Genomic DNA, 17922 nt, shown 5'->3' with positions numbered 1-17922 from the left:
CTCCTAGCTCACCAGGGCTGGGGCTTCACCTGCAAGAACCACTCACAAGTGCTTCTTGAACCCATGTTTATTCCCCAATACCTCCTGGAAGGTCTGTGTGGGAGTCCTGTGGAGAGGGCAAGGGAGTCAAGGTCTGAGCAGCCTGCTGTGTGCCTGAAATGTACCCAAAGTCCCCCTCCTCCAGTCACTTTACCAGCAAGCAAGCAGGTGGGGGCTGTTCACACCCTCCCAGGGACGACACAGGCCAGTGGGACCTAAACCTGGATATGAGACTTCGGAGCCTGTGCACTAGACAGGGGAGGCCTCCTCACCAGCTGGGAGCTGGGGCCAGACCTCAAGGACATGGTTTCAGAACTGTGGCATGCACACATCAGAACAAGACTCACGGCAGAGCACCCTTCGTTATAGGGGGGCACCTGAGTTCGGCATTTGACAGCAATCTGACCCTAGGCAGAGATGCTACCTGGAACCACACTGAGTACTAGAATCTTCACTAGCTTTTCTCCTTGGACAAGGGAAGCACTGAACAGACAACCTCCAGAACTGGATGGGAAAGGCCAACAGGCTAGCCATGTGACTTGGGTAAGCTGTCTTCCCTCTTGGTCCATCATAAATGAAATAAACATAGATGTCAGCACCAGAGCACATATGACTCCTCTATGTATCTGTGTGTTCAGGGGTGAGGGAGGTTGAGACGGTTCTGTGTGCAGGGCAGGCTGTGTGGAGGGCAGTGAGACAGATGCCGTAAGATAGCCTCTCTCAGTCACCGATTATCACCTGCAGAATGTGATGACAACAAACTCCCCCACTCTACTGGCCGCTTTGTGATAGAAAATGAGAAACAAGACCACATGTTGGCCATCTCTGAAACTGTCAAGGAGGCAGATGTTGCAGTTGATTGTGCAAAACTGTGGCAATTATGGTGCTTATCATCATGTATTTCTTGAGCTTTCTATGACAAGAATGAATCCAAGTACTTTAAAGCTTAAGGGAGATAGCAGGATTGATCTACATGCTGTGTACAAGGCACTCGCCTTAGATACGAAGTCACAAATAAGTTGAAAGTGAAAGGATGGAAAAATGTATTTCATACAAATAGCAACTGAGAGAGCTGGGGTGGCCATACTAGCATCAGACAAAACAGACTTCCGGTCCAAAAAGGTTACAAGAGAAAAAGAAGGATGTTCTATATTGATAAAAAATGTAAAACAGAAAGAAGATAGAACTTGAGGCGCTTGGGTGGCTCAGTCTGTTGAGCATTTGACTCTTGATTTTGGCTCAGGTCATGATCCCAGGGATGTAGGATCTCACTGAGCGTGGAGCCTGCTTAAGATTCATTCATTCATTCATTCATTCATTCTCATTCTCTCTCCCTCTCCGCACCTGGGTGGCTTGGTTGAGTGTCTGACTTCGGGTCAGGTCATGATCTTGGTTTGTGGGTTTGAGCCCCACATTGGGCTCACTGCTGTCAGCCTGTCAGCCCGCTCTCTGCTCCTCCCTCACTTGCGCTCTCCCAAAAATAAATAAATATTAAAAAAAAAAAAAAAAAAGATTCTGTCCCTCTCCCCCACTTGCATGGGTGCGCACTCTCTCAAAAAAAAGACATCCCCCCACGCCCTACCTAACAAAAGAGTCTCATGATATATGAAGCAAAAATTGACAAAATTGAAGGGAGAAATGGACAGTTCAACAATAGTAACTAGAGATGTCAATACCCCATTTTTCATATCAATAAGGATATAGAAGATTATAGAAGATTAAACACTACACCAGCGATGCCTAACAGATGTATACAGAACGTGCAATCCAGCAATGGCAGAATACAGTCTTCTTGTGTGCACATAAAACATTCTCTAGGAAAGATTACATTTAGACTACGAAATGAGTTTCAATACATTTTAAAAGACCGAAATCACAAAGTATCTTTTCTGATCACAATGGAATCAAGCTAGAAATCATTAACAGAAGGAAAACTGGTAAACTCACAAATATGTGGAAATTGAACAACACACTCTTAAACAATCAACAACAGATCAAAGAGGAAGTCACCAAGAAAGATAAGAAAATAAGATGAGGGGCACATGCGTGGCTCAGTCAGTTAAGCGTCTGTCTTCCATTCAGGTCATGATCTCATGATTTGTGAGTTCGAGCCCTGCGTGTCTGTGTCTCTCTCTCTCTCTCTGCCCCTCCCCTGCCTGTGCTCTATCTCAAAAAATATATAAACTTAAAAGATCTCCAATTAATAACCTAACTGTCCACCTTAAAGAACTAGAAAAGGAAAAGCAAACTAATTCCAGAGCTAGCAGAGGGAAGGAAATGAAGATTAGAATGAAGATACAGGAAATAGGAAATATAAATATGGTACAGATGGGGCACCTGGATGGCTCAGTCAGTAAGCATCCAACTCTGGCTCAGGTCATCATCTCCAGGTTTGTGAGTTCGACCCCCACATCGTGCTCTCTGGTGTCAGTGCAGAGCCCCCTTCAGATCCTCTCTCCCCTTTCTCTCTGCCCCTCTCCTGCTCGCAAGCATACACATGCTCGCTCTCTCAAAAATAAAGAAAAAGAAGAAGAAGAAGAAGAAGAAGAAGGAGAAGAAGAAGAAGAAGAAGAAGAAGAAGAAGAAGAAGAAGAAGAAGAAAGAAGAAAAAGAAGAAGAAATATGGTAGAGTAAATCCATAGAATCAAAAGTTGTTTTTTTTTTTTAAAGATGAACAAAATGACATACCTTTAGACAGATTACCTAAGAAAAAAGAGAAAAAACTCACTAAAATCAGAAATCAAAGAGGGAGGGAATATTACTAATGATTTTATAGAAATAAAAAGGGATTGTAAAAGAATACTATGAACACCTAGAAGCCAACAAGTTGGATAACCTAGATGAAGTGAACCAATTCCTAGAAACCCGTAAATTACCAAAACTAGCTCAAGAAGAAATAGAAAATCTGAATAGACTTAAAACAAGGAGATTGAATCAGCAACCAATAACTTCTCATTGGGGCGCCTGGGTGGCTCAGTTGGTTGAGCATCCGACTTCAGCTTAGGTCATGATCTTGAGGTTCATGAGTTCAAACCCTGCATCAGGCCCACTGCTGTCAGTGCAGAGTCTGCTTCAGATCTTCTGTCCCTCTCTCTCTCTCTGCCCCTTCCCTGCTTGCACTCTCTCTCCCAAAAATAAATAAATCTCTAACACACACACACACACACACACACACACACACACACACACACACACACAATACCTCCCAACAAAGAAAAGCCCTGAACCAGATGGTGTTACTGGTGAATTCTACCAGACATTTAAAAGAATAACTCATGCTAATTCTTCTCAAACTCTTCCAAAAAATTGAAGGGAACATTTCCTAACTCATTTCAAAACACTACTATTACCCTGATACCAAAAGCAGACAAAAACACCACAAGAAAACTAGAGACCAATATTCCTTATGAATATAGATGCAGACAGACACAACAAAATACCAGCAAACTGAATACAATCACATGGTAAAAGGATTATGCACCATGACCAAGTGGGATTTATCACAGAAGTGCAAAGGTGGTTTAAATAGTTCTGATACCAATTCCAAATGTGTGTATGGTCGGGGGGGGGGGGGGGAGAGGAGAGGGTTCCCCACACCAACAAGCAATTCTCAGACACCTGCTGGGTGTCCTGTAGTTTAGTTCAGTTCTATCACTATCTACCAGGAGGTAGCATCAGATTTCATGGGTTCAGGGGTCAGTCTTACAAGACTGCTCCTCCCTCCCCCATCAACGTTAGATGCCAACTGCAAGCCCAAGTCATCACCTATGCTTCTAACTGGCTGTAGATCAGAGGTTCCCACAATCCCCTCTCTGGATTCAATTAATTTGCTAGAGTGGCTCATAGAACTCAGAGAACACTTTACTTACAAGATTATTGCTTTACTTATATGTCATAAAAGGATGTAAGTTAGGAAAGCCAGGTGGAAAAAACAAGGTATGGGGAAGGGCAAGGTATGGGGCAAGTGCCCAGAGCTTCTATGCCACTGAGCATGCCACTGTCTCTGAACCTCCATGTGTTCATCAACCTGGAAACTCTCTGAACCCTGTCTTTTGGGTTTTTTATGGAGGCCTCACTGCATAGGCATGATTGATGAAATCATTAGCCGCTGATCAATTCAACCTCCAGCCCCTTTACCCTCCCTGGATATCAGGGGGTGGTGGGACTGAATGTTCCAACCTTTTACTTATGGTTGGTTCCCCTGCCAACCAGCCCCGATCCTTAGGTGCTTTCCAAAAGTCACCTCAGTAACATAAAATCCAGTTGTGGTAGAAAGGGGCTTATTAATAACAAGACACCCATTTCACCTTTATGGCTCTGAAGCATTTTCATGAACTGAGGATGGAGACCAAATAATACAACAAAAGATGCTCCCATTGCTCTTATCACTCAGGAAATTCCAAGAGTTTTGGGAGAACTGTGAGCCAGGAACTGTGAACAAAGGCCAAACACATATGAGAAATATTACTTTGGTCACCTGAATGGTCAAATAGGTATTTCTTATAAACCACAATATCGCATGGTTCAATATAAAAAAATTAACCAGTGAAACACGCCTTAGCAGACTAAAGGAAAAAAAAAAATCCAATCATTTCAATTGATGCAGAAAAAGCATGTGACAAAATCTAACACACCTCCATGATAAAAACATTAAATAAACTAGGAACAGAAAGGAACTTCCTCAACATGATAAAGGTCACATATAAAAAACACATAGCTAGGGGCACCTGGGTGGGTCAGTTGGTTGGGCGTCCAACTCTTGGTTTTGGCTTAGGTCATAACCTCACGGTTTTAAGGGTTTGAGCCCTGTGTCGGGCTCTGTGCTGACAGCTTGGAGCCTGTTTGCAATTCTCCTTCTGCCCCTCGCCCAGCTCATTCTCTATCTCAAAATAAATAAATAAACTTAAAAACAAAAAACAAAAAACACAGCTAACATTACACTCAATAGTGAAAGGCTAAAGTCATTCCCCCTCAGATCAAAACAAGGTAAGGATGCCCATTATTCCCACCTCTATTCAAATAGTACTAGAAGTGCTAACTAGAAGTTCTAGCAATTAGGCAAGAAAAAGAAATAATAAGAGGGATCCTACTTGGAAAGGAAGAAGTAAAATGATCTCTATTTGTAGATGACATGATCATAATTATACACAGGAAAACCTAAAAAATCCATGAAAAGATTGTCAATGCTAATAAATGAATTCAGGAAAGCTGAAGGATCCAACGTCAACATGCAAAAAAAATCAGTTGTATTTCTATACATTAGCAACAAATAATCCTAAAAGAAAATTTTAAAAGCAATTGTTTAAAAGGCATTAAAAAAATAAATCACTTAGGAATAAAGTTAACTAAGGGGGTATAAGACACATACAATGAAAACTACAAAACATGGTGAAAAATTAACAAAGACCTAAGTCCATGGAAAGACATCTTGTGTGCACAGACTGGAAGACTGGTTGTTGTTGGTGGTGGTGTATTTGTTGTAAGAAAGACTTAAATACTGTTAATGTGTCCATACTGTCCAAAGCAATCTACAGACTCAGTACAATTTCTATCAAAATTCCAATTGTTTTTACAAAATGGAAAAGCGCATCTGAAAATTCAAGACCTTCAATAGCCAAAGCTTGAAAAAGAACAAAGTTGGAAGATTCACACTCTCAATTTCAAAACTTACTACAAAGCTACAATAATCAAAATAGTTGGTACTGATCTAAGCATAGACATACAAACCAGTATAATAGAATACAGAGCCCAGAAATAAACCCTTACATCTCTGGACAATTGAGTTTTGACAAGGGTGTCAAGACCATTCAATGGGGAAAGAAAAGCCTCTTCAACAAATGGTGCTGCAACACTGGATCTCCACATGCAAAAGAATAAAGTTGGATCCTTAGCTTATATCATATATAAAAATTACCTCAAAATAAATCAGAGTTCCAAAACATAAAAAAACCCAGAACATAGGGGCAAATCTTCGTGACCTTGAATTTAGCTTTGGTTTCACAAATGAAACCAAAAGCACAGGCAACAAAGGGAAAAATAAACCGAACTCTGTCAAAATTTAAAACTTCTGTGCATCAAAGGACACTATCGAGGGATAAAAAGACAATCCACAGAATGAGAGGATGCATTTGCAAACCATGTATTTGAATAGGGGGTTAATATGCAGAATATATAAAGAATCCGTACAACTTAAGAACAAAAAGACATGCCAATTTAAAAGTGGGCAAAGGACTAAAACAGACGTTTCTCCAAATAAGCTATACAAATGACCAATTAGTACATGAAAAGATGATCAACACCATCAGACATTAGGGAAATGTGATTCAAAACTACAACGTGATTCCACTTTATACCTACTAGGACGGCTATTATAAAAAGGCAAAGATGTGGAGAAACAGGAAGGCTGTGCACGGTTGGTAGGAACAGAAAATGGTGTACTTGCTACAGAAAATAGTTTGGTGGACCTTCAAAGAGTTAAAGAGAATTACGATATGGTCCAGTGATTCCACTCCTAGGTATGGACCCAAGAGAATCAAATCACAGATTCAAATGGCACTTGCAGACCAAAGTTCACAGCAGCACTATTCACAGCTGACAAAAGGTGGAAACCCATATGTCCATCAACCAATGAATGGATAAAGTGCGGTCCAGCCATAAAATGGAATATTACTCAGTCATAAGAAGGAATGAACTCTGACACATGCTATGCTAGAACACAGATGAACCTTGGAAACATTCTGCTCAGTGAAAAAAGCCAGACTATCCTGACAGAGGAGGGGAAAGGGGGTCAGCCCACCTGACAGAGGTGAGGGAGAGGCGTCTACATCCCTCTGTACCAGCTCGGCGGGCGGGAGTTCCACTTTGTCCTCTTCAGGCCCCCACCGGCTCTTTCGCTTCTTTTTCACAGTGGCTGTGGTGGCCGGCTTCCCAGGGATGGTTGGAGCTGGGGTGACTGCAGGCGAGGGGGCAGATGAGGCAGGGCAGGCAGCAGCTGGGGGTAAGGACCCTGATGGGGTCTCAGGAGGGGATTTGCGTTTCAGGCTGAGGTCGGGTGCCATGAGAGTGCCTGTGGGGCCAGCCTTAGCTTTCCGGAACTCCTCCAGCTTCTGGCGGTAGTATTTGTACCCTTGGCTGTTGGGTTCGTATAGAAAGCTGCAAAGGAGAGTGGGGGGCACACCATCAGCTGGGCCCAAGCTCCCTGCCTGATTCTGGGCAGGAGCAGCTTGGGCCTTGTGCACACATGCTCAGGTTAGCCAGGGTTATGGCTTGAGGATTGAGGTCTCCACCATGACCTCCTGCACTGCCAGGCTTTAGTGGCTGCTGGCTCCGGGAGCCCAAGCTTGAGGAACAGTGTGACATACTCAGAGCTTGTCACCATGCCACTCCTATGAGCACTGGTCAAAGTCCCTATGCCAGCACTGTCAGACACCCATCACAACATAATTGATCCCGTTTCAAAAAAAAGGGGCGGGTTCTCTCAGACCTTCCCCAGGCTCTGTAGGGCTTCCTCCCCTGCTGCTCTAGATGAGCACACTGGTGCCTTCAAGAAATCCTGAGTTGGGAGAGACACCTGGTGTTAGAAAGGCAAGATCCGTCCCAAACCTGACAGCTTGGCACATCTGTGCTTCTCTCTGATGTATCCTTGAGAGGCATCAATAGCAAATGGAGCCAAAACAAAACTTGGAATGGATAGGGACTGCACTCCAACTGAAGGGCAAAAGCCCCCACCTCACTGGAAGCGGAGCGTCCTCTTGGTCCCCCCTCCCACCCCCGCCACTAACCCCAGTCCCAAGTGTGAAGCAGGCAGAAACTACAGCTCCCTCTGCACCTGCCCAGCATCTCTCAATTATGCAGGTCTTGAGCTGACAGTCCCAATTCTGGGGCCCACAACAGAGGGAAGAGTCACAGCTCAGTTCCACACAGCAAAATCTGTGTATAGCATGGGCTACACAGGTCTCAACAAGAGGGGCTAGACCTGCACTCATGAACCTGGAGGTTCTGGTTGCAGCATAATACTGTGCTATAAAGCAGTGGGCAGGCTTCAGGATGCTGTAAATTCTTTTCATACAAAAGAACGATAGCAGAAAGAAACCCCAAAGACTGTTTCTATGTGTCTCCATGAGAGCCAGGAAGGGGGAGAAGGATCCCAGCCGTGCTAACACTGGTACCTAAGGTGGCATAGAAGGATGGGGAGATGGTGGCATCTCCTTTGTACTCCTTCATACTTCTTCACCCCAGAAATACACAATGTGAACAGATCTACTTCTATTAAAGAGATTGAGTGGAGCACCCCTGGCTATTCAGTTGGTAGAGCATGAGACTCTCGATCTAGGGGTTGTGAGTTCAAGCCCCACGTTGGGCGAAGGGATTAAAAATAAAATCTTTTAAAAAAAGAAAAGAAAAGAAATTGAGTAAGAACCTTTCAAAAACAGAAAGCACCAGACCTAGAGCAGTTCACTGACGAAAATACCAAACGTTTAAGGAAGAAATTATATCAATTCTCTACAATCCCTTTCACAGGACAGAAACAGAGAATACTTAACTTATCCAATTACCCTAATACCAAAACCAAAGATTTTGTAAGAAAACTACAGATCAATATCTCTAATGAACACAGATATAAAAATCCTCAACCAAGTATTAGCAGACTGAATCTACAAATGTGTAAGAATTACAGGGGGATGGGGGGACAGGCGAAATAGGTGAAAATGATGAAGAGATACAAACTTCTAGTTGTAAGTCAAGGGGGGTGAAAAATACATCATAAGAAATATAGTCAATAACATTGTAATAACTTTGTGTGGTAACACACGGTAACTACACCTCTCGCAGTGACCATTTTGTAATGCATATAATTGTCAAATGACTATATTGGACACCTAAAACTAGGTATTATGTGTCAGCCGTATCTCAAATGAAAAATTTTTGAAAATTTTTAAAAAAGTATACATCACAACCAAGTGGGATTTATTTCCAGGCATGCAAAGCTGGCTTAACATGATCATATCAATAGCTGCAGAAAAAGCCTCTGACCAAACCCAACACCCATTAGTGATAAAAACACTCAGTAAACTAGAAACATAAGAGAACTTTCTCAATTTGATAAAGAGTGTCTACAAAAAAACCTATAGCTAGCATCATACTTAATAGTGAGAAACTAGAAGTTTCCCTACTTAGGAACAAGGCCAGAATATCCCACCCCAATGTTTGCAACACTGTACCAGAAGTCTTAGCTAATGCGAACAGCAGATATACCAACTGAGAAAGAAGAAATAAAACGATTTTCAAGTAACATCATCTGTGTAGAAAAAATAGATTAAAAAACTGTTGGAACTGGACAGTCTGGCTGGCTCACTCAGTTAATCGTCTGACACCTGATTTTGGTTCAGGACATGATCCCAGGGTCATGGGATTGAGTCTCACTGGGCTCTGCACTAAGCACAGATCCTGTTTAAGATTCTCTCTCTGGGCACCTGAGTGGCTCAGTTGGTTGGGCATCCGACTCTAGATTTTGGTGCAGGTCATGATCTCACGATTCGTGGGATTGAGCCCCACATAGGGTTCTGTGATGACAGAGTGGAGCCTGCTTGGGATTCTGTCTCTCCCTCTCACTCTGCACCTTTCCCGCTTGTGTGTGCATACACACTCTCTCTCAAAAATAAACATTAAAAAAAAAATTTTTTTTTTCCTCTAAGAGAAAAAAATTTTAAAACTCCAAGAATAGGGGCGCCTGGGTGGCGCAGTCGGTTAAGCGTCCGACTTCAGCCAGGTCACGATCTCGCGGTCCGTGAGTTCGAGCCCCGCGTCAGGCTCTGGGCTGATGGCTCGGAGCCTGGAGCCTGTTTCCGGTTCTGTGTCTCCCTCTCTCTCTGCCCCTCCCCCGTTCATGCTATGTCTCTCTCTGTCCCAAAAATAAATAAAAAACGTTGAAAAAAAAAATTAAAAAAAAAAAATAAATAAAACTCCAAGAATAAGTAATTGTAATAAGGCTGCAGGATACAAGGTTAATATACAAAGCTGGTGCTTTCCTATACACCAGCAATGAACAAGTGGATTTGAAATTAAAAGCACAATACCATTTACATTAGTACACAAAAAAATGAAGTACTTAGGTGTAAGTCTACAAAATATGTACAAATTATATATGATGAAAACTAGAAAACTCTGAAGAATGAATTCAAAGAACTAAATAAGTGGAGACATATTCCTTGACTCAATATCGTCAAAATACTAGTTCTTTCCAATTTGATTGATAGGTTCGATGCAATCTGAGTCCAAATCCCAACAAGTTATTTTGTAGGTATTGACAAACTGATTCTAAAGCTTACATGGAGACAAAAGACCCAGAATATCCAACACAATATTGTTACAAGAACAAAGTTGGAAAACTGACATTACCAGACCTAAAGGCTTACTGACATATCAAGGCAGTGTGGTATCAATGAAATAACAGACAAATAGATCAACAGAACAGATGAAGAAGGGCCCAGAAATAAACCCATATAAACATGGTCAACTGATCTTTGACAAAGGAGCAAAGACAGTCCAATGAGGCAATGATATTCTTTTCAACAAATGATACTGAGGAATTGGACATCCACATGCAAAAAAAAAAAAAAAAACCCCAAAACAAAATGCATCTAGACACAGACCTCATACCCTACACAAAAATTAACTAAAAATGGATCATAGACTTATGATGTAAGGCTATAAAACCCCTAGAAGATAATATAGGCAAAAACCTAGATGACCTCATGGATGGCAATGACTTTTTAAATATGCTAAAGTCATAATCATGAAAGAAATTCATAAGCTGGACTTCATTAAAACTTCTGCTCTGCAAAAGACAGTTATCAAGAGAAAATACACCATTGACTGGGAGACAATACTCGCAAAAGACACATCCGATAAAGGACTATGAGACAAATTATATAAAGAACTCTTACAACTCACAATAAGAAACCTGGGGCGCTCGGGTACCTCAGTTGGTTAAGCATCCAACTTTGGCTCAGATCATGATCTCAGTTTGTGAGTTCGAGTTCCGCATTGGGCTTTGCACTGAAAGCTCAGAGCCTGGAGCCTGCTTCATTTTCTGTGTCTCCCTTTCTCTCGTTGCCCCTCCCCTGCCTGTGCTCTCACTCAAAACTAAGCATTTTTTTTTTTAAATGTTTATTTTTGAGAGACAGAGCGCAAGCTGGAGAGGGGCAGAGAGGGAGGGAGACAGAATCCGAAACAGGCTCCAGGCTCCGAGCTGTCAGCACAGAGCCCGACACGGGGCTTGAACCCATGAACTGTGAGATCATGACCTGAGCCAAAGTCAGACGCTCAACCGACTAAGCCGCCCAGGCGCCCCAAAAATAAACATTAAAAAAAAAAAAACCCAGTAAGAAAACAACCCAGTTAAAAAAAACGGGCCAATAATTTTAACAGACACTTCACCAAAGGACATATACAGAGGGCAAATAAGCATATGAAAAGATGTTCTGCATCCTAGGTCATCAGGGAAATGCAAATTAAAAAACACTCAGAGACCACTACACATTATTAGAATGGCCCAAATCCAAAACACTGGGAACATCAAATGTTGGCAAGCATGTGGAGCAACAGGAACTCTCACTCACTGCTGGGAAAAATGCAAACAATACAGCCACTCTGGAAGACAGTTTGGCAGTTTCCCACAAAATCAAACATACCATACACTCTAGCAATCACGTTTCTTGGTATTTACCCAAGAGTTGAAAACTTACGTCCACCCAAAAACCTGCACACAGACGTTTACAGCAGCGTTCTTCACAATTACCAAAACTTGGAAGCAACCAAGATGTCCTGCAGTAGCTGAATGGACAAGCAAACTGTGGTACATCCAGACAGTGGAATATTACTCAGTGGTAAAAAGAAATGAACTGTCAAGCCATACAAAACCACGGAGGACTAAATCTTAAATGCATGTTACTAAGTAAAGGAAGACTATCTGAAAAGACTACATACTATACAACTCCAATTATATAACATTTTGAAAAGGACAAACTATGGAGTCAGTAAAAAGATTAGTGGTTGCCAGGAGGAAGAGGGGATAAATAGGCGGAACATGGCTGATATCAGGGCAATGAAAATACTCTGTATGACACCATAATGACGGATACAGGTCATTGTACATTTGTCTAAATTCACAGAATGTATAACACCAAGAGTGAACCCTAATGGAGACTATGGACTTTGGGTGATTATATCAATACAGGTTTGTCAGTTGTAATAAATGTACTACTCCAGGGGCACCTGGGTTACTCGGCTGAACGTCCGACTCTTGATTTCAGCTCAGATGGCCTCAAAGTTTGTGAGATTGAGCCCTGCGTCGGGCTCAGTGCCAAAAGCACAGAGCCTGCTTGGGATTCTCTTTCTTCCTCTCTCTCAGTCCCTTCCCAGCGCGCATGGTCTCTTTCTCTCTCAAAATAAATAAAATAATAAAAATAAATAAATAGATAACTCTGGCGGGAAATGTTGATAAGAGGGGAAGCTGTGCATGTGCAGGAGCATATGAGAAATCTCCGTGCCTTCCCTTCAATTTTGCTGTGAACCTAAAGATACTCTAAAACAATGACATCTTAAAAAAAATTAAGAGACAAAAGCAAAAACTTTTTCAGAAGGAACAGTTGGCTGGATTTCAAAAAGATGCTTGGCACCAGAAAGGCTATGATATAGATTTAAAGCTATTTGGTTCCTCTAAGAAAAGCTGACCTGTGGGATTTGCTTACTGGTGCAGGTGGGAAGCTCCTGACAGGGTAGGTTTTCTCTAGGCTCACAGGCCCCAACTTGGCCTCAGCTGCTGGTTTGCAGAGTCTCCTCCAAGTTGCCCCCAGAGGCAGCATCCAAGAGTTCCCTGTGGGTCTGTCTGTGGTGATGGTAGAGTTAACAGCCGCCATTTGACCTGGGCTCCAGTCAAGAGTGCAGGGGATTGTATAGCAAAGATTCCCTTGGGTAGGAGCGAACCTGCCCCTCGGTTAATCAAACTTAACATGTTGGTGTCTTTCATTCCAGTCTTTCTTCTCACTATAGATTTATCTGAATGGTGCCGTGATTCTATTTTCTATGTTTTTTTTTTTTTAAATGTTTATTTATTTTTGAGACTGAGAAAGAGCATGAATTGGGGAGGGGCAAAGAGAGAAAGACACAGAATCTGAAGCAAGCAAGCTCCAGGCTCTGACCTGTCAGCCCCAATGCAGGGCTTGAACCTACGAACCGTGAGATCATGACCCGAGCCAAAGTCAGACGCTTAACAGACTCAGCCACCCAGGCACCCCTCTATTTTCTATATTCTGATTTAAAAGATTTTTTAACTTGACACATAAGGCTTTCCTGTTAAAACGGCATGGAGTAGTGGTGAAAGCACATCCTCCCACTGGTCTCCTTGCCTATTTCCTCCCGTGGGAGAGGCCAGTAACAGGGCTTTGAAAAGAACAACGTGGCTCACCTGGGTGACAGGTTAGAGTGGCACATGGCTTGTGGTGGATGCTGTGCTCGCTGCTACAACCTTCACCCACGTGCCTTCTGATGGCCGCGATTCCACTGAGGAGATGCAGTTATTAAGAATTTAGCCCACTGAGGCTGGACATTAACGTGTTACTCATTTTTTAAGACTATGGATGAGAATGTACTTAATATTATTTCTGGGGCAGCATCTCAGAAGTGGCATGACTGGTCAAAGGAATGGTTGTTTCCAGCTTCTTTATAGATGAGCAGTTGTTACAGATATGTTTCCCACAACACAGAGCTTGCTGGTGTGTGCCTGGCCCACACGAGGAATCAGGAGGGCAGGGAAGGGCCAGGAGAGGCAAATACATGAGCTGCTCCTGTTAGATTTGGAGGTGAAAGAAGATGCCTCACACTTGATTCCACGCGAAGATTAAACAGATCACACTGCTCACCTTCAGCTACTTCCCCACCGGGCACTCTAGGTTCTGCCCTTGCCCTGGTGCCCCCTTCCTCCCTCTGGCCTCCACCACAGTAAAACCCAACGAGTTGGGCAAACACCAATGAAGCACAGAGGAACCAGAGCTGCATGCGCTGAGGGCATCTGTCAGTTCTGACCCAAGAGGAAAGGTCTGGCCAGTGCTGCCGGGCCCTGGACCCCTCTGACCAAGGAGAGAGCTTGGGCTTGCAGCCTTGACAGAAACCCACAACCTTGCTCACTCTGCCTGCTGTAGATTCTCACGGTCAGCTCTACTTATGATGAGCGATGGTAAACTAAGTATCTTTCTTAAATAAACCCCCTTAGGTAAATGAGGCTTAAAAAACAAAAAAGGGTACAGAGACTTTTAAGTAGACTATTAAGTCAATGCTGGTTTGGGGGGTGCAGAGTGACAGCTGGTATCACAATAATGTCAGGAGATCTCAGGTGGGTCTTTAGGCTAGGCAGACCGCTCTCTTGAACTCCAGACCCAAACACCCCACGGCCCCCACGAGGGTACCACGGCCCAGGTACAGCATGCAGGGATACCTGAACTCCCCAGCAGCCTTCTCCATGCTCTGGTCCACCGAGTAACTGAGCCATGGCCCTCCCCTCCACTAGCCTGCAAGGTTCTATCAGCCCCACTTCCTGATGTTCCTCCTCTGCCGGTGTGCTTTGGCCCGGCGTGTCTAAGCACCCTCCACAACTGTGGCCAGTGACCTTGGAGGCACAGTTCACCCCGTCACGCTCTATGTGGACCTTCCAAAGGTGCTCAGTGAACACGTGACCCCTGCTTGGCTCCAAGGCCCACCTGCACCTCACACAGACACTCACCTGCACTCCCAACCGCTGTGGCACAGTACGTGCATGTCTGCTGCTTCACTCCTGCTTCCTTTGTCCTGAGTGCCCAGCCACTAAATCAACTAGCCCAGACTGTTGCTCCTGGACTTTTTGTTACACATGCCATCATATCTCTTCACTTTCTGAGTTGGAACCTATGTTATTTATGGCCAAAAACATCCTCATGGGTGCAACACCTCCACACTGAGTTCAGCATCCACCCCATAAGCCCCTGCTGGTCCCTACCTAGCAGCAGTGACTTCCCAACCCCCCCACTCCAACAACCTGCCGCCAAGGAACCTCCCCTAGAAAGGAGGAAGTGCAGAACCCACCCAAAGAATGCACAGGTACACACAGACCCAGCCTGAGGGGATGGGATGTGGCTGCGTGGCTGGAGACAGCAGGGAAGTCAAGCTGCTTGTCCCACACCTTCCGTGGAGCCTGCACACAGGCTGAGGGTTCCCGCTTCACACAGCCTAAGGCACCACATTCCCACTTTCCTCACATTCCTTCACTGTCAACGTCTGATCCTATAAAAGTACAAAGTCAAAAACGGGAAGAGCCTGGCTCTCTGCCCAAGAGCCTGGCTTACTCTTAGCCTAGGGCTGCCATCTCTGTAACAAAGGGAGCCTAGCAAGCACCAGAGACTTTCTCTATAAGGCACGTGGAAAATAGAAGACCCCAAAGGCCCTGCACGCCTGCCTCAGAGACGATTTGAGCTCTGACAAGTAGTTGACCGTGGGGTGGCAGAGCTGGGTTCAAGGGTCAGAGTTACTGGACCTAACCCTGCCACCTTCTGACCGTGGGGCTCTGGCACGTTGAGCCCATGGGGGTTGGGGGGTGGAGGGGGTGCTGTGATCAACGTGTATGGATGGGTCACCTCCCATTTAGTACCCCCCTTACCTGAATGCCTGGTTCTCGCGGTTGTTCTGGAGAGCGATGGTTTCCACTTCTGGACCCCCGTCTGCTATGAACCTGGCCAACTTTTCTGCAAGGTTCTTGGCCTCTTCATCCTCTGGGGGTGAAACTTTAAGCAGGCTGTCAGTACTGAGCTCAACTCACCACACCCAACAGCCTAATTTCTGCTAAGAACCCCATGGGCAACAAGAGGGGTTTATTTTAGGAACAATGCAAAGAAAAACAGGCAAATGGGAATCAGATTACTACACTGGGACCAAATACCAGAGTTAATATTACAACATCCCACCCCGCACCCTGCCCCTTCCCACCCCACAGATCACAGAACAGAATGTGAGTGAAGGTCTGGATCCAGGCCAGAGGGGATATGGGAGCCCCACCTCAGTCTTTCTCCCAGGGGTTGCCCATCCAGGTCTCACAAGGGAGTGGGCCTGGCCCTCTTTTCCTGGGGAGGTCAGGGCAGAGGGCCTTAGGTGACAAAAAAAAAAACCGTACCTACCTCTGTGGCCTGTGTTTGGCCTAAACATCGATGCCCCTGCCACTTACCATAATCTGACTGGGCTTTTACTTCTTGACAGCTGGAGACCAGCTAGCATCTCCCCCTCCCCTGATACTCATTCCACCAGAAGCTCACTGCCTCCCTCCCCAAGTGTCAGGCACTACATTTATCTCTAGGTTCTCCGTGCCAGACAGGCAGGAGCTCATTTATACTTAAATGACCAAGAACCAACAAGTAAGCACTCCTCCCTCCTACCCCCTTTAAAAACACAGAGCTGAGCTCCAAAACATAATAATGACCTTGACTTTGGCCCTCAGACTCTTTCCCACCTCAGACCACTGGTGGGGAAGGCAATGCCCTGGCCACCTGAGAGGGCACAGAACTGGGCCATCGGCACCACCCCATGTACGGCAAGCCTCCAGGAACCCCGATTTCACATGGGGTGTGCTTTGTCCACACACCTCCCCAGAACCTCCCACATCCTCCACCCACTTACCTTTCTGAAAGGCTGCCTGCAACTTCTGCGCTTCCTTTCTTATCTCAGCCACCTTCTTTCTGTAGTAGAGGAATTCCCTGCTATTCTTATCATGCAAAAACCTGGAGAGAAGTTTTGCAAAACAGAGAGGAAGATGAGCAGTGGGGATGGGGTGACCCAAGTAGCTTCTGAAGAATGTTGTGCAAAGCAAGCTGGTGAGCAGAGACACCTTGATAGGGCCCAAGACTAAGTCTCTGCACCACACTGGAGCCCCTGCAACCTCCGACATGAGTTAGAAAGCACTCAGAAACTCGGAACAGCATCTGGCCCGTGCGAGCAAGCACCCAGCCCCGACCAGCCTTAGTAACCAGTAGGGTTTTACAAGAATACACATTACTGTGTGACAAGAACATTAAGTAGTGGTGGCCTTCCCCTCCCAGAAATACTTACGAAAACGCCGGGTTATCCTTGTAGTTCTCCATAGCTACTTTTTCTAACTCGGGGCCTCCTTCTGCCACAAAGCGGGCCAATTTCTCTATCACTTTCCGAGTCTCGGCTCCCTCTGGGGGTGAAACTTTAAGGAGGCTGTCAGTACTGGGGTTCAACTCACACACCTCACAGTCAACAGGCACACTCTCTCTATGGACCACAACGACAGAGGGGTGGGGGAGAAGAGGGTGAAATGCGGGAGGTTGTCGGGTGTCCTGGGTCCAAGCACATAGCACTGTGATGAGGGGGGTGTCAGTCTAAACAATCTTTGTGAGAGACCCTGGGTGGGAGAGAAGGGTGTGAGCCTCCCAGAGACCAAGCCGATCCCCAAACTGGGAGGGAGACATCAGAAAACATAGCCAGTCTCCCCCTTTTTTCTGAAATGCTTAATTCTTTTATTTACCAGTGTTCAGTTTAACAAATTTGTTTCCTGTCACCAAAGATGACAAAACCTTTTTAAAGTATCTTTACAAACTCTGACTTAAACACATCAAGAGTTTCAATCCATTGATTTAAATGTATCAGGTGGGTTTCAATCCATTGCAATTAATGTCATCGCAGAAGCTCAATTGTCCCCTCTTGGCTGGTAGAGCCTCTTCAAGCTGGCTCCTGAGGTCTTTGGGCCTGACCCCAGGAGTCTCTGACGGCCTTCTCGCTATCTGCTGGGATAGGGTGCTCCAGGATCATCTCATACACTTCCTGACCAAACCTAGAGCC

The 17922-nt window shown here is 44.8% G+C and overlaps 1 protein-coding gene across 2 annotated transcripts in view; it reads right to left on the bottom strand.

The window, feature by feature from the left end:
• SUGP1 (SURP and G-patch domain containing 1) overlaps window positions 1–17922 on the bottom strand; it is a 32352-nt gene that overhangs the window by 4084 nt on the left and 10346 nt on the right. Inside the window, exons 5-8 of one of the 2 annotated variants that reach the window (XM_058727318.1) lie at window positions 17167–17278; window positions 16738–16838; window positions 15728–15851; window positions 6836–7191 (exon numbers count right to left, since the gene is read on the bottom strand). In XM_058727318.1, coding sequence (XP_058583301.1) covers window positions 6836–7191; window positions 15728–15851; window positions 16738–16838; window positions 17167–17278 — 693 coding nt within the window. Of the gene's footprint in view, window positions 1–6835; window positions 7192–15727; window positions 15852–16737; window positions 16839–17166; window positions 17291–17922 lie in introns of both variants that reach the window. The other variant, XM_058727317.1, reaches the window with a different exon arrangement.

The sequence above is a fragment of the Neofelis nebulosa genome, chromosome 4 (assembly GCF_028018385.1).
Source record: "Neofelis nebulosa isolate mNeoNeb1 chromosome 4, mNeoNeb1.pri, whole genome shotgun sequence".
NCBI classification, from domain to species: Eukaryota; Metazoa; Chordata; class Mammalia; order Carnivora; family Felidae; genus Neofelis; species Neofelis nebulosa.
The sequence above is the reverse complement of the archived record's forward strand: the minus strand, read 5'-3'. Positions and strand labels throughout refer to the sequence as shown.